Source organism: Athene noctua, chromosome 2 (assembly GCF_965140245.1).
Source record: "Athene noctua chromosome 2, bAthNoc1.hap1.1, whole genome shotgun sequence".
In the NCBI taxonomy this organism is placed as follows: Eukaryota; Metazoa; Chordata; class Aves; order Strigiformes; family Strigidae; genus Athene; species Athene noctua.
This window is the reverse complement of record NC_134038.1, coordinates 157,757,461-157,772,384: the sequence shown is the minus strand read 5'-3', so window position 1 is coordinate 157,772,384 and position 14,924 is coordinate 157,757,461. Positions and strand designations below refer to the sequence as shown.

Genomic DNA, 14,924 nt, shown 5'->3' with positions numbered 1-14,924 from the left:
GGGGATCGAACCCGGAACCATGGTGGCAGGGCGGGGCAGGGGAAGGGTGTGGCTGGGGGCGTGGCCTATGCGAGGGGTGTGGCGGCGGGCGCGGGGGGCGTGGTAGCCGCGGGGCCTGCCGGGAGGTGCCGTGTCGGGGGGCGCGGCCGGCGCGGGAGCTGCCGGGAGGAGTGGCTGGCGGCGTGGACAGCGCGGGGGCTGCCGGGAGGTGTGGCGCGGGGGGCGTGGCCAGCGCGGGAGCTGTCGGGAGGGGTGGGGGCGCGGCGGCGCGGGGGCTGCCGGGAGGTGTGGCATCGGGGGCGGGGCTGGCGCGGGGGCTGCCGGGAGGTGTGGCATCGGGGGGCGGGGCTGGCGCGGGGGCTGCCGGGAGGTGTGGCACCGGGGGCGGGGCTGGCGCGGGGGCTGCCGGGAGGTGTGGCATCGGGGGCGGGGCTGGCGCGGGGGCTGCCGGGAGGTGTGGCGGCGGCGGCGGCGGCGGCGGCAGCGGCGGTGGGGCGGCCGGAGCCGGAGCCGGGGTCGGAGCCGGAGCGATGCAGAAATACGAGAAACTGGAGAAGATTGGGGAAGGTGCGGCCGGGCCGAGCCGGGCCGGGGGACCCGGGCGGGTGCCATGGGGCCGGTACCGGGGGGCCGGTACTAAGGGGCCGGTACCAGGGGACCGGTGCGGCAGTGACCCGGCTGCCCGCAGGCACCTACGGGACCGTGTTCAAGGCCAAGAACCGGGAGACGCACGAGATCGTGGCGCTGAAGCGGGTGCGGCTGGACGATGATGACGAGGTGAGGTGGGAGGGGGGCGGGGGGGAGGCCCCGGGGTCTGGTACCGGGTCCGGTTTCCCCCCAGCGCACCCGCTCTCTCGGCAGGGCGTGCCCAGCTCGGCGCTGCGGGAGATCTGCCTGCTCAAGGAGCTGAAGCATAAGAACATCGTCAGGCAAGGAAGGAGGGGCGGGGCGGGTGGGTCTGGGGTGCCCCCAGGGCCGGAGGGACCCCACCGGGGCAGATCTCACCCCGTGGGCTCGGCCGGGCGTTGCAGGGCCTCAGGGTCCCCTTCCCCTCGCAGGCTCCACGACGTCCTGCACAGCGACAAGAAGCTGACCCTGGTCTTTGAGTTTTGCGACCAGGTGAGTGCTGGGGATGGCAGGGGGGGTGCTCGGGGGCACCAGGGCGTCACTTTTCCAGCCCCCACCTCTCCCCGACGTGACCCCCGCTCGCTTCTTCCCAGGACCTGAAGAAATACTTCGATAGCTGCAATGGGGACTTGGACCCGGAGATCGTCAAGGTGCGTTTTTGGCGGGAGAATCATCAAGGTGCGTTTTGGGGCGGGGGGGGCCTCCGGAAGTCCCTGGGGACCTGTTGCTCGTCCTGTCATGAGAACCGGCTGGCGGTGTTGAGGGGCTGATACGTCCTGCTGGGGCCCGCACTTTTTTTGTTTATTTTCCCCCCCGCAGTCGTTCATGTACCAGCTGCTGAAGGGCCTCGCTTTCTGCCACAGCCGCAACGTCCTGCACCGAGACCTCAAACCCCAGAACCTGCTCATCAACCGGGTGAGGCTGCCAGTCCCCAGCTCACGGCTCCATCTCTCCCTCGTTTTTTCTGGCCTAACGGGAGAAGATGAAGGGCCCAGAGCAGCAGCTGCTGCCGGCCCAAAGACCTGGGGTCGGCAGCCCCCCTGTGCTCTCCCGGCTGACACGACGCTTTCCTGGCAGAACGGGGAACTCAAACTGGCCGATTTCGGCCTGGCCCGGGCCTTTGGCATCCCCGTGCGCTGTTACTCGGCGGAGGTGAGCTGGGAGGGCCGTGCTTGCACCTGGATGGGGGCTCTTGGCTGTCCCGTCATCCCCCCCCACCCCAACCCCGGCCTGGCTGAGCATCTCCCCGGTCCCTCCGTGCAGGTTGTCACGCTGTGGTATCGGCCCCCGGACGTGCTTTTTGGCGCCAAGCTCTATTCCACCTCCATTGACATGTGGTCAGCCGGCTGCATCTTTGCAGGTAGCGCTGGTACAGCACGGCGAGGGGGCGAAGGGGGGTGATGTGCTGCCTCGGCGGGTGCTGCCGGGGCTGTGGGGCTGCAGGGCTCCCCACTTTTCTCTGTCCTAGAGCTGGCCAACGCGGGGCGGCCGCTGTTCCCAGGGAACGACGTGGATGACCAGCTGAAAAGGATTTTCCGATATCCTTTGGGTGCAGCAATGGGGGGGGGGGGGGGGGGGGGCCATCTCCTGGGCAAGGGGAGAGGGAGGGGGGCTCTGCCCAGGTGAGGCGAGGGGGAGGCCGGGTGTTCCCCTGCGCTGGCCCTTGACCGCTGTCATCCCCACGCTGCTGGGAACCCCCACGGAGGAGCAGTGGCCAGCCATGGCCAAGCTGCCAGACTACAAGGTGAGGTGGGGACTGGCTGGGGAGAGGGGGCGCTTGGGGCAGGCATGTGTGGCTCACCTCTCTGTCCCCAGCCATACCCCATGTACCCCGCCACCACCTCCCTGGTCAACGTGGTGCCCAAGCTGAACGCGACCGGCCGGGACCTGCTGCAGGTGAGCGGGAGGAGTGGGGGGTGGGGGGGGCTTTGGCTTCTTGGGGTGGCTGCCCTCTCCCCTCACAGCTCCATGCCTGTCTGGGGGTGCCCTGTGATGTCCCCCCCAGCCTCAGCCTCACTTCCTGCCCCCAGAACCTGCTGAAGTGCAACCCGGTGCAGCGGATATCAGCGGAGGAGGCTCTCCAGCACCCCTACTTCACAGACTTCTGCCCTCCTTAGGGCTCCCCCCCCAACCCCAGCGCTGGCCTGGCCCCACGCTGAGCTGGGGGGAGGCAGCACCCCACCTCCTGGCACACTCCCAGCAGCAGTGGGGATGGGACAAGCCCCCCCACGGCAGCGGGGAGGGGGGGACATTCAAGGTGAGGACCGAGGTGCCAACACCCCGGAACTGCAGTCCCCTGACCCGCCCCCCCCCCCCCTCGGTATTTATTAGGTTTTTAACCCAGTGCTACCCCAGGTTCTGCCCTGGCTGTGGGGTGCTGGTGTGCCCCCCGACCCGCCCCCAACCTCTCAACCCCTGGGGGAGCCAGGGCTGACCCAGAGTCCTCCCTGGGGCCAAGGTGCTGGTAGAGGGGTCAGAACCCTCCGGGACCAGGCACGGGGACCCTGGTGGGGTGGGATCCCCTGCTCCTCCTCTCCCTGCTCCCCCCCCACCCCCCCTGGTAGGGGAGGGGGTGCTAGCTACCCAGGGTCGGGGCGGGGGGCAGGTACCCCGTTTCTTTTCTACCGTGCTGCTGTACGTAGGTAAATGTGCGTGTTTGTTACAACCATAAAGAGCTTTCCTCTCGCCAGCGCCTGCCTTCTCCTTCCTGGGGCAGTGGGGACCCCCTCTGCTGCCCCCCTCGCAATATGGCTACCCCCCAACAGCACAGAAGTCGAGGCCTGGGGCAGGTCTTTAATGGGACGAGGCTGGGGGGGGGGGGGGGCTGCAGCGAGTGGGGTTCGCATGTACAGCGCAGCGGGGAGGGGCGCAAGCAACGCATGCAGGGACGACGGAGCAAGGCCGGGGGGGGCCCCACCACCCCCCCAGCCCCCCCTTTGCCACCTCCTGGGCGGGGGGGTAGCCCAGAGTGGGGGTACCTCGGGGCCCGGTGCCAGCCCCGCAGCCCGTGGGGTTCCCCCGGTCCCAGCGGGACAGAGTGGTGGGAGTGCCCGGGTCTGCTGTCAGCAGCGGCCCCCCCTCAGTGTGTGTGTGTGTGTGTGTCCCTCCCCGGCCCAGCCGGGGGGTGCGGGGCTGGGCCCTCAGCAGGCGAATTCCTCGAAGGCGCCTAGAGCCGGGTGACGAGGTAGCACGTTCGGGGCGAAGCTGAGACTGTCCGTGTGGCAGCGCAGGGGGGGACGGGTGCTCTGGGGACGGGGTGGGGGCAGTCAGGGAGGGGCTTTGCACCCCGGCCGTCTGCAGCCCCCAGCCTTGTGTCCTGTCCCCCTGCCCCAGCACCTGGTCACATTGGGAGGGCTCTGCCCCTTGCCCCACCCCACGTACCCCTTGGGCTGCCCTACTCTGCCCCAGGAGCCCCCCCAGCTCCAGGGGGGGACCAGCCACTGTGGAGCAAGGCTGTCCCCCTCTCTCACCCCCTGCCATCTCTGAGCATCCCCCAGGACTGGGGCTTAGTCCTGGGGAGGGGTGGGGGGAGGTTGGGGTGACACATGGCCAGGGAGGGTTGGGGGGAGCTCTGGGCAGCGGGGACCCGTGGGACGCGGTGCCGGGGAGCGATGCATGAGGATGGGAGCAGAGCCGGCAGGGCGGGGGGCAGCCCCCACACACCAGCCCCGGGGATGATGCAAAGAAAAGCCTGGGATGGAGGGAGGGGGTGGGGAGTGGACACCCGGAGCCCACCTGCAGAGGAACGGGGTGATGGTGGGGGTGTCCCTGCCTGGGGGTGTTGCATCCCCCTTGCCCCTTGCTGTGGCCCGGCCAGGAACCCCTGTCACCCCCCTGAGGGGAGGCAGCCCCATGGTCCGTCCCCGTGTCGTCCCCCCGCCTCCTCTCCCCGTGCCAGCATTGCTGGGGTGGGGGGTTGTTTGGGGGTTCTGGGTGCTGCCCCCCCCCACCCCCAGGTGTAGAGCTGGGATGTCTACCTGGCCCCCGGCGGGAGGGGGACAGCGGGGCTCCCCGGGACCTCTGGATGCTCCTGGTGGGCAGCAGGGGCGCAGGACAGACGGACGGACGGACAGAGAGGAGCGAATGAGCACGCGGGGTCCCAGCGGGAGATGGTGCCGGTCCCGGGGTGGGACGAGGCCGAGCAGCAGATGGGTGGGATGAGGTGTGAGGGTCCCCCCTTGCCGGCCGTGCCCGGAGAGGTTGGGGGGTGCTGGGAGAGGTGGAGGGGGGGGATGTTACCAGGGTGCTGCTGTCGCTCCTGGGGGTCCTCTTCTTCTCCTTGTAGAAGCTGAGGAGTTTGTCCCGAAATACCTGGGGGAGACGGGTCAGAGCCCCCCGCTGCAGCCCTGAGCACCCCCGGTTGTGGGGCAGGGCCGGGGGGGAGGGCCCAGGCAGGCGCTCACCTCGTACAGATAGTCAAATATCTCCAGGATGGTGAGGAGGCTGGCGCCGATGAAGAGCCCCATCTGCCCCCCGATGTCACCTGGGCAAGAGGGTGGTGTTAAAGGGGGCTGCCGCCACCCCTGACCCTCCCCCGGGTGCCCCCCGGGCACTCACCCAGCAGCCCCGCCACCTCGTATGCCTTCTTCTGCTCGATCATCTCGTAGTTCAGGGCCTCAAAGAAGATGTCCAGGACCAGCACGTTGTCCCTGGAGGGGGAACAGATGGGTCAAGGACAGATGAGCCATCAGGCAGCATCCCCGGCCATGGGGGAGGGCATCCAGGGGAAGCTGTGCCATGCCGAGGTGTGCTGGTGGGACGGGGCAGAGCGTTCTGCCCTGTGCTGGGGTGGCACAAGGATATGCCGTGCCATGCTGTGCCATGCCATGCTGTGCCATGCCATGCTGTGCCGTGCCATCTTGTGCCGTGCTGTGCTGTGCCATGGTTTTCCCTGTGCTGGGGCAGATTTGCACGGGGGAGGCAGTGCCGTGCCACACTGCCAGATCATGTACACTGGGGGATGTCATGTGCCTGTGCCATGCCAGTTCATAGAATCATAGAACAGAACCACAGAATCAGCTCAGTTGGAAAAGAGCTTGAAGATCACCCGTCCAACCATGAACCTCACACTGACCATTTCTCAACTCCACCAGATCCCTCAGCGCTGGGTCAACCCGACTCTTAAACACCTCCAGGGATGGGGACTTCACCCCTGCCCTGGGCAGCCCATTCCAACCCCCAACAACCCCTGCTGCAAAGAAATACTTCCTAAGAGCCAGTCTAACCCTGCCCTGGCGCAGCTTGAGGCCATTCTCTCTTGTCATGTCACTTGCTACTTGATTCAAGAGACTCATCCCCAGCTCTCTGCACCCTCCTTTCAGGGAGCTGCAGAGGGCGATGAGGTCTCCCCTCAGCCTCCTCTTCTCCAGACTAAACCCCCCAGTTCCCTCAGCCGCTCCCCATCAGACCTGTGCTCCAGACCCTGCACCAGCTCCGTTGCCCTTCTCTGGACACGCTTGAGTCATTCAATGTCCTTTTTGTAGGGAGGGGCCCAAAACTGAACCCAGTCATCGAGGTGCAGCCTCACCAGTGCCAGTACAGGGGTCAGATCCCTTCCCTGTCCCTGCTGGCCACGCTATTGCTGACACAAGCCAGGAGGCCATTGGCCTTCTTGGCCCCCTGGGCACACTGCTGGCTCCTGTTCAGCCGGCTGTCAATCAGCACCCCCAGGTCCCTCTCTGACTGGCAGCTCTCCAGCCACTCCTCCCCAAGCCTGTAGCGCTGCTGGGGGTTGTTGTGGCCCAAGGGCAGCCCCCGGCATTTGGCCTTATTGAAACTCCCCCAGTTGGGCTCAGCCCATGGCTCCAGCCTGTCCAGGTCTCTCTGCAGAGCCTCCCTACCCTCGAGCAGATCAACACTCCCACCCAACTGGGTGTCATCTGCAAACTGACTGAGGGTGCCCTCGATCCCCTCCTCTAGATCATCAATAAAGATGTTAAACAGGAGTGGCCCCAACACCGAGCCCTGGGGGACACCCCTCGTGACCGGCCACCAACTGGATTTAACTCCGTTCACCACAACTCTTTGGGCCCGGCCATCCAGACAGTTTTTTACCCAGTGAAGCATGTGCCCATCCAAGCCACAAGCAGCCAGTTTCGCCACGAGAATGCTGCCATGCCGTCAGGCTGTGCCGTGCCTATTCACATATGCTGGGACATGCCACACAGCTGGGCCGTGCCGTATCACACCATCAGCCCGTGCCATGCCGTGCTGTGCGCTGGCAGGGCTGTGGGTCAGCACGGCGGTGGTGGCACTCACGCGATGTACTGCTCTGTCTTGTTGAACTTCTTGGCCAGGTACCTGGCGGAGGCCTTGCTGGGGATCTTCACCATGGAAAGCTCTTTGCCATAGCGCACCATGGCGCAGGGAGTGCGGCAGGCGCAGTACTCGCTGTCCTTCTTCACCAGGAAGTCTGGGGGGGGGACGCGGGTGGGACAGGGACCACCAGGACCTTGGGCATGACCTCAACCCGTGTTGGGGATCAGGCTGCTCCGAGGATGGAGCCCAGGCCCCAACCAAAGCCTGGGTCATGGCGGGTGTTGGTGGCATGGGATGAGCTTGCCGCGATCACTGCCGGCAGCACACAAGGAGCAGGCAGGGACAGCAGCGTCCCCCCCCACAGCAAGGGCACAGCAATGCTGCTGCCGTGTTCACCGTGATGGAGCCCAGCAAGGCAGGGCACGAGGGGTCCCAGGAGTGAGGCTGGGGGTGTCCGGGGATGGTGGCCCACTGAGCAAGACCCGGGGCTGGGCCAGGGATGGCAGAGGTGGTGGGCAGGGTGCCGCCAGTACATACCCAGCGCGGGGTCAGCGCACTCTTTGTACTGCTCCGGGGTGCAGACGTTGGCGTTGCCTGTGGGGGGAGGCGGCAGTCACAGGGGCAGGAGGGTCTCCCCGACGCCCCGGCCCCGCGGCGGCCGCCCCCAGTCCCCAGCTCCGTCCCTGGCTCACCCGGCATGTGCACCATGCGGCAGTTGCAGTTCTCGGCCAGGTAGCGGGTCTCGCAGTCCAGGCGGCAGGCGGTGATGCTGTAGTTGGTGAAGAAGTCGGACTCGATGGGGGTGGCCTTGCAGTCCCCCCAAGGTGGGGGCAGGTACACCAGCTGCCAGCCGCGGGCTAAGGAAAACACGGCGTCCACGGCGTCCACGGCCCACGCCGCCTGTCCCCCAGCCCACTGGGGTGCCCTGTCCCACGCTGCTGGGGCAGGGGCGGAGGGCACATCACCCCAAAGACCCACCGCTCCCATCCCTTTCTCGCTGGGCATGAGGATGGGCACGTGGGCTGGCTGGAAGCTGGGCATGACAGGGGGTCGGCACAGACCCCCGCAATGGTGGGCAGCACCCAGAGGGGCAGCACGGGGCCAGCACATGCCCAGCGCTTGACGAGGGAGCGGCGAGGCTCGGCAGGTTGCCCACGGGCACTGAGGGCCACGGTGCCACCGCCACCGCCGCGCTCCCTGCCGCCCCCGCCACGAGTGCCGGCACACATGGAGACACCCACTCAAGACACCTAAATTTAGGTGTCTGGCTGCGGGAGCTGGATGCCGCCCCTGCCGACGGTCTGTTCGGCAGGAGGCTGGGGGGGGGTGGGGGGTGTTGCTCACAAGAGCCAGTGCTTATGGTGGGATCGAACAGTCCCGCCGTGGGGCAGCCCCACACTGTGCTCCCGGCCGTCCCGGTGACAGAGCTGCCACACCAGTGGTGCGGTACCTGATGCATGGCAATAGATGTCCCGCGGCAGGGGATGACTATGGATGCGCTGGGAATGCCTGAGCCCCGGGAGGGGGGTGTAGCTGTCCCCCCCCAGCCCCCATAGCCCGCTTCGCGCGCCGCCCAGGCAGAGCGGCTGGATACCCGCTGCTGCTGGCAGGACACGAAGGTCTGGAAGCCGGGCGCCACGCCGAAGCCCAGCTGGTCGATGAAGGGGGGCTCCTCCTGGCTGTGGATCTGCACCTTCACCCCCGCCTCGTAGGAGGTCTCATCTGCAAGGCAGGGGAGGGCGTCGGGGGTGCGAAATGGTGGCTGGGCGGGGAGCAGGGCTGCGGGGAGTTGGGGGGGGCCCTCACCAGTGTCCCCCCAGACAGGAAGGTATTCCTCTTGCTGGACATTGAGCATCAGCTCCAGGCCGTTCCCCGCGCCGCCCTGCAGCGTGGTCAGCACCTCCCGGCCCGGCCCCCCTGAATTGAAGGTGTAGCACTTGCCAAGGCGGGTGAAGATCTGCAGCGGGGGGACAGGGCAGGACCCTTAGCACCTGCTGCGGGAGTCACCCGTGGGATGGTGGCATTTAGGGTGCTGGGGGACGGGAGCTGGGCCCCCGCCTGCCCTGCACCCACCAAGCAGGGCTGCGGTGCAGCACCCAGGGTCCTGGCACGGGCCCAGGGCAGGATCCCAGCACCCCATCAGTCCCTGTGCAGGGAAGGGGGCTGGTGCACCCATCCCTTTCTCCCTGAGACCACCACGGGGCTGCAGATGGGGCTGTGGAGTGGCTGCTGCTGTCCCTGCCTCAGCATGGTGCCCTCAGCTCTGCTGGGTCCCCACAACCCCGCGGGACTCCCGTCCGGGTCCTGCCCCACCAGGCACCAGCACTTACTGTGAAAGAGGGACGGTCCCTCCGGAGCCCTGGCCAGGCAGGGTGTGGGAGCCCGACCCCTGCAAAGAAGCCCACAGACCTCCCTCCCCGGGGCTGACCCGCCTTTACTCACGGTCCCCCGGCATGGAGAAAGCCCCTCCCTGGCCACCACGGTTGCTTTGCAGCGAGCACAGACCTCCTGCCCCTGATCCCCATGGCATCCCCTCCCCACGGCCCTCGGGCCAGCTCTCCTGTGGGGAGCGGGGCCGAGAGCCCCACACTCAGGCCACCACCCCCACCGGCTCCCCCACCTTGCCCCAGATCCCCAGCGTGGTTCCCCATCTCCACCACGCTTCTCCACGGCCCCGTGGGTGCAGGGAGGGCAAGAGGAGCTGCCCCAGGGCAGCATGGTGGGAGGTTCATGGCATGCCTGGGGCTGGGGGGTGGCAGGGGGGCAGGTGCCCCCACCCCACCCTTGCCCCACAGCCCTCGCACCCCACAGCCCCGCAGACTGCACCCAGCCCAACGCCCCACAGTGTGCACCCCACCATCGCTCCAAAACCTGCACACAGCCCTGAGGGTCCTGCCCAAGCCCTGCCCAGGGAAGAACCAGCTGGGGATGGGGTTGGAGCCGCTGTGGGTCCTGCCTGGGGCAAAACCAGCCGTGGCCATGGCTGTGGCCGTGGGGGTGGCCCTGGCGGTGGCCATGGCGGTGGCACTCACGGCGGTGAAGTTCTCAGGGCCTCAGTCCCAGCCGCGGAAGCGGCAGCGCAGCAACATCTCGTGGATGGGATGCCCAGCGCGCTGGTAGAAGGCACCCAGGTCGTAATTCTTGCTGGGGGAGAAGCCGGCGAGGTCGGGGGGCAGCCCCAGTGCCCACAGATAGTGGGGAAAATCCTCCCTCCCCACCGCCAGCAGCTCCCCACCCAGCCAGAACAGGTCGTTGAGGGTGAGCTGGGAGCGCCGGGCATGGTTGTAGTTGCAGAGGGTGATGGCGGGGAAGGCGAGGACGCGGCTCTCTGCCTCGTCCACCACTGTGACGTGGGGGTACGTGGCGTAACGCCGGACCCGCTCCCCCGCCTGCAGCAGGAAGGCGCCCAGCGAGGCCAGGAAGGCTCCGTCCCAGAGCAGGCGACGCGGTGCCGGCGTCCCGGGCGTGAAGACGCGCCCCAGCCCATGCAGCGTGCAGGAGCGGGCGAAGGCCGCCAGGCTGGCCACCCCCCGTGCCCCCGCACCCGTCCCTGGTGGCTCAGCAGCCATGGCGGCCTGTCCTGCCTGGCTCTGCCACTGCTCTGCAGAGGGATTGGATTTCAGCACGGCTCCGGGGGGATGCAGGGCCGTGTGGGGGGGATGTGGGGCCGTGTGGGGACATGTGGGGCTGCATGGGGACACGTGAGCAGGGAGGGCGCGAGCCAGGATGGCGACAGGGAGCGGGGCTTGGCGGAGGCCATCATCCCCACCAGGAACCTGGGACCCAGCCCTGTGCCAGTGGCCCCAGAGCCCAGCACCCACAGGTAGGGCCCCAGCATCCACAGCCAGGGACCCCAGGGCCCCCAATGGTCCCAGAGCCCCCAGGGACCAGTGACCGGTCCAGAGACCCTGCCCAGAGCCCCCCAGCACAACCCTGAGCTGAACAACACCAAGCTGCCCCCCAGAGCCCCTCCAGAATCGCAGTCCCCTTCCCCACTGGCACTTCCCACCCTGTAGCCAAAGCGCCCCCAGCCCCAGAGCAGCCCCCCCATCCCCCCAACCCCCACTGCTTCTGGCCAACCCCCCAGTGCAGAGCCCCATCCCACACAGGGGCACATGGCCCCCACCCCATGGGGGGTGGGAGCTGCCCTGGGGTGCAGGGCAAGTGGTGGTGGGGGGCTGCAGCCATGGCCCCCAGCCCTGCCAGGGGGGTGGGAGGCCTGGGGGGGCCATAACTGCCCCATGGGGTCAAGGGCCCCCTTGCTATGGGGTGGGTGTGGCCCCCCCGGGTGTGGTGCGTCCCCCCCTTGTCCTGCCCTAGTGGGGGGGGCGGGGGGCGGGGGGGGGCGCTGCTGTGGAAACGGGCTGCTCCCAAAGAGGGGAGCCGTTGTCATGGTAATGCGCTGCCCAAGGAGGAAGGGGGGGGGTGGCTGCCATGGCAACGGCTGCCCGGCACAGGGATGTGCTGGGGCCCAGCGGCTGGGGGGACCAGGACAGGGACAGGGACTGGGCCACAGCCTCAGAACTGCCAGCCCTGTGGGTCCCCACACTCGGGGTGACCCACCAACAGGTCCCCCCAGCCCTGCACTCCCAGGAACCTGCACCCTGGGGCACTTCCTACAGATCCCCTGTCCCTGCACCCAGGACCCTCCTGTCCCCGCACCCCAGGGCCATGCTGGCCCCAAGCGCCTCCCATCCCCACACCCCCAGCTTGTCCCAGACCCCCAGCCCTGGGGGGTGGCAACTTTGGGGTGCAGACCCAGCCCAGCCAGACCTTGCTTTGGATGGTCACCACACGCCCGAGGACCTCGGGGACCCCAGGGATGGGGCTGGGATGAGGCACCACGCAAAGGCAGCCTCTCTGGCCAGGAGCCCCGGCAGCCCTGCAGCTGCCATCTGGGACACGGTGCTGGGAGCTGCCGGTTCAGCGCCGAGGCCCAGGGCGAAGGATCATAATCTGTGCCTAAGCCCCAGCATTAGCTCTGTATTTTTAGCCAGCAAAGTTGCAACGGGTGCAGGTGGAGGCAGGGCTGAGCCGGGGTGGGGTGGCCTGCGTGTGCCGGGGGCCACCGTGGCTGCTCATGCAGAAGTTTCTCGCCACCCATCAGAGACGAGGCGGCCATGTGGCACACGTGGGCAGAGCCCGACATGCTCCCGGCGGCATCCATGAGCCCAGGGACAGCGGGAGCCACGGCACTGCACGTAACCCACCCCCCTTCAACCGAGATCATCAACACAGAAAGTGAGATGGGTGCCCACGCCACCCCTGGGGCAGGCACCGGCTTCGCATGCTGGTGGCACGCTGCAGCCCCAGCAGCTCAGCTACGCTCCCCAGAGAGGCGCCGGCTTTCTGGCTGCAGCCAGCGACCCCCGAGTCCTGCCTCAGGAACCCTCAACCCTCCTGCCGCATGTCCCAGCCTTCGACGTCGGAGGCTTCCAGCACCTGCCACAGGGACACCAGCAGAGCTGCTCTGGTGAAGGGCACAGAGCTGCTGAAAGGGATGGTTTTCAGCTGAGCTCCCAAGGAAAATTAATTTCGCCTACTAAGAGTCTTAAGCTGACAGTAATTGCTGTTGTGATAGCGCAGCCGAGCCCACGGTGACGGCGACGGCGCGGCAGGCACGGGCTGCCCAGCTCCCACGGCACGCTGCTTCCCCAGCGCTGCTGCAGCACCAAGGACGTGCCTGTCCTGCCTGTGCCACTGCCCCTGCCCGTCCTGCCTGGCCCTCCTAGGCAGGCACTGCCCCAGATGGGTCGCACTGCCAAGGTTTGCCTGGGGGAGCCGAGCGCTGGGTCGGGTGTCCCCATGCCCACCCGGGGCTGCATGGGGCAAGGGGGGGGGCACCTTCTCCCACAAGCCACCGCACTGCCCACAGCAGCCCACGCCTGGCAGCCCTGCTCCCCACTGCCAAGCTCCAGCAGCTGCCCGCACCCTGCCCATCACCTGGGGGTGAGCCCGCAGCCCAGGGGGACAGGGGGACACAATTCAGTGCCATGCAGCCCCACGGGTGTCCCACCGGGGTTGTCTGGGTGCGGTGGAAGCACACAGGCACCAGCAATTCCCTGAGCCAGGAGCAGAGTGGGTGCAACCCCAGGAGTGGCAGGGGGTGCTGGGGGCAGCACCGGGGCCAGGCACCCACGAGGGGATGGCTCTGGCACAGGGGACCCTTGCCCGCGCTGGGACAGGCTGCATGGAAGAGCCACGGGCAGAGGACCTGTGTGCAAACACAGCCCAGGGGAAGCGGCCGCTGCTGCCGGTGTCCGGGCAGCATCCGGGGCTGGCATAGGGGGAGCAGGGCTGCAGGCCATACCCGCGAGCATCCCGTGCCTGCCAGCATCCTGCGCCCGAGAGGCTGGACGCGGGCACAGCCGCCCGGCCCCACGCAGGGGCCCTGGCACAGCGATGTCTCCAGCCTGGGCGCCGTTCCCAGCTGCCTGGCACCCCTGCAGTGAGCGTGGGGTGGGGGCACCCCTGGCTGGCAGCCGGCCTGCTGCAGCGCCTGGGGAGGAGGGCAGGCGCGGGATGGCTGCGGGGCGGGAGAAAGGGGCTCACCCATGGGTGCCACAGCAGCCCCGGCACTACTCTGGCGGGACAGCCGCGTCCATCCGCGGTCTCCGGGGTGGGGAGGCAACGTGGGCACCCGGTCCGGCTGGTCGCCACGCTCCGAGGCCGGCACTCACCACGGTGAAGTTGCGGGCGGTGCAGTTGGCGCCGCGGAAGGAGCACTGCAGGAGCATGTCGGCCAGGTCGTGGCCGGTGCGGTTGTAGAACTCGGCCATGCTGAAGGGCTTCGCCTTGAAGTTTTTGAAGTTGGCCTTGTCGCGCAGGGCGGCCAGGACGTGGGGCTCGGCCAGCTGCGGGTTGCTGATCTCGTAGCGGTCGTTGAGCAGCGCCAGCAGCTCGCCCACGTGGTACATGTCGTTGCGGGTGATCTTGGAGAAGCGGAACTCGTTGAGGTTGCAGATGGTGATGGCCGGGAAGGTGAGGTTGTGGGCAGCCACCTCGTCCAGCTTGGTGACGTGGGGGTAGGTGAGGAAGTAGGCGACGCGCTCGGCGCAGACCAGCAGCAGCAGCCCCAGCGAGCCCAGGAAAAAGGCTCCCCACAGCACGCGGCGCAGCGACACGGCCCCGTAGGCGAAGACGTGGCTGATGCCGTGGAGCGAGGAGCTGTGGGCGAAGGCCCGCAGGCTGGAGAGCCCCTCGCCCTCCCCACTGCCCTCCGAGCCCGCCCTCATCCTGCCGCCGGGCCCCCCCCCGCGCTCCCCGCCGCCCTCAGCCCCCCGGGACCCCCGGCCAACCCCTGCCCATCGCCGCGCTCAGGGTTGCTGCGGGCAGGCAGGGCGCAGGAGGGGCGCAGGCGGGGCGCAGGCAGGGCGCAGGCAGGGCAGGACCGGCCGCTCCGTTCTGCCCCCCACCCCCCCCACCCACCCCACGCTGCCGGTGCCGCGGAGCCGCCGGCCAGCGCGGCCCCGGTCCCGGCTCCGCTCCCGCCGCCGCGGCGCAGCCGCTGCCGCTCTGCGGCCGCCCCCCGCCCCCGCCCCTCCCGCGGCGGCTCCACCCGCCGCCGCCCCCCGGCGAGCACGGCCGAGGCGGGGAGGGGGGGATGGCGGGGAGCCGCGGGGCCGGGCAGGACTGGGGGGCTGCCCCACTAAGCCCCACTCCTCTCCCTGCCTCCCCGCCGAGCCCGACACTGGAGACACTGCCCGACTCCCCCCGCGCCGCCCCGGGCCCCTGCACCGGCGACTGCAGACCCGGAGCACCTCGGAGTTGTGGTACGGGGTGGGGCAGAGAGCCTCGGGGGGGTGGTGGTGGGCTCCCCGCAAGGTCCCCCCTAGGGCCGTGCCAGCCCCAGCCCCGCCATGGTGGCCCCTGGGAGGGGGGACACGTAGCGAGCGACACCACAGCATGGCCAGGGCAGAGCCCCCTGCTCCCTTTCCCAAGGGCGGCACCGGGGACCCCCCCACCCTCCGGAGAGGCGACACAGGGACCCTCACACTGGCGGGGGCTGACACAGGGCCCTCTCCCCTGTTCCCACGCAG

The 14,924-nt window shown here is 68.7% G+C and overlaps 2 protein-coding genes across 3 annotated transcripts; one reads left to right on the top strand and one right to left on the bottom strand.

Moving 5' to 3' along the window:
• Positions 1-453: 453 nt before the first annotated feature.
• CDK5 (cyclin dependent kinase 5) lies at positions 454-3,312 on the top strand. 2 transcript variants are annotated; one of them, XM_074900846.1, is made up of 12 exons: positions 454-567; positions 689-777; positions 862-929; positions 1,059-1,119; positions 1,221-1,277; positions 1,447-1,542; positions 1,705-1,779; positions 1,891-1,987; positions 2,096-2,165; positions 2,311-2,371; positions 2,443-2,523; positions 2,658-3,312. In XM_074900846.1, the coding sequence occupies exons 1-12, from the start codon at positions 531-533 to the stop codon at positions 2,742-2,744; spliced, it is 879 nt and encodes a 292-aa protein (XP_074756947.1). In that variant the 5' UTR covers positions 454-530; the 3' UTR covers positions 2,745-3,312. The 2 variants fall into 2 exon arrangements, with proteins under 2 accessions (XP_074756947.1, XP_074756948.1); XM_074900847.1 differs by lacking the exon at positions 1,447-1,542.
• Positions 3,313-3,460: 148 nt separating this feature from the next.
• On the bottom strand, positions 3,461-14,120 carry ASIC3 (acid sensing ion channel subunit 3). The gene is made up of 11 exons (XM_074900845.1): positions 13,566-14,120; positions 8,692-8,842; positions 8,480-8,607; positions 7,578-7,728; positions 7,423-7,479; positions 6,886-7,039; positions 5,185-5,276; positions 5,031-5,110; positions 4,867-4,938; positions 4,605-4,657; positions 3,461-3,872 (listed from the first exon to the last, which is right to left on the bottom strand). Exons 1-11 carry the CDS (start codon positions 14,118-14,120, stop codon positions 3,794-3,796), a joined length of 1,572 nt encoding a protein of 523 aa, XP_074756946.1. The 3' UTR covers positions 3,461-3,793.
• Between the last annotated feature and the right edge of the window lie 804 nt (positions 14,121-14,924).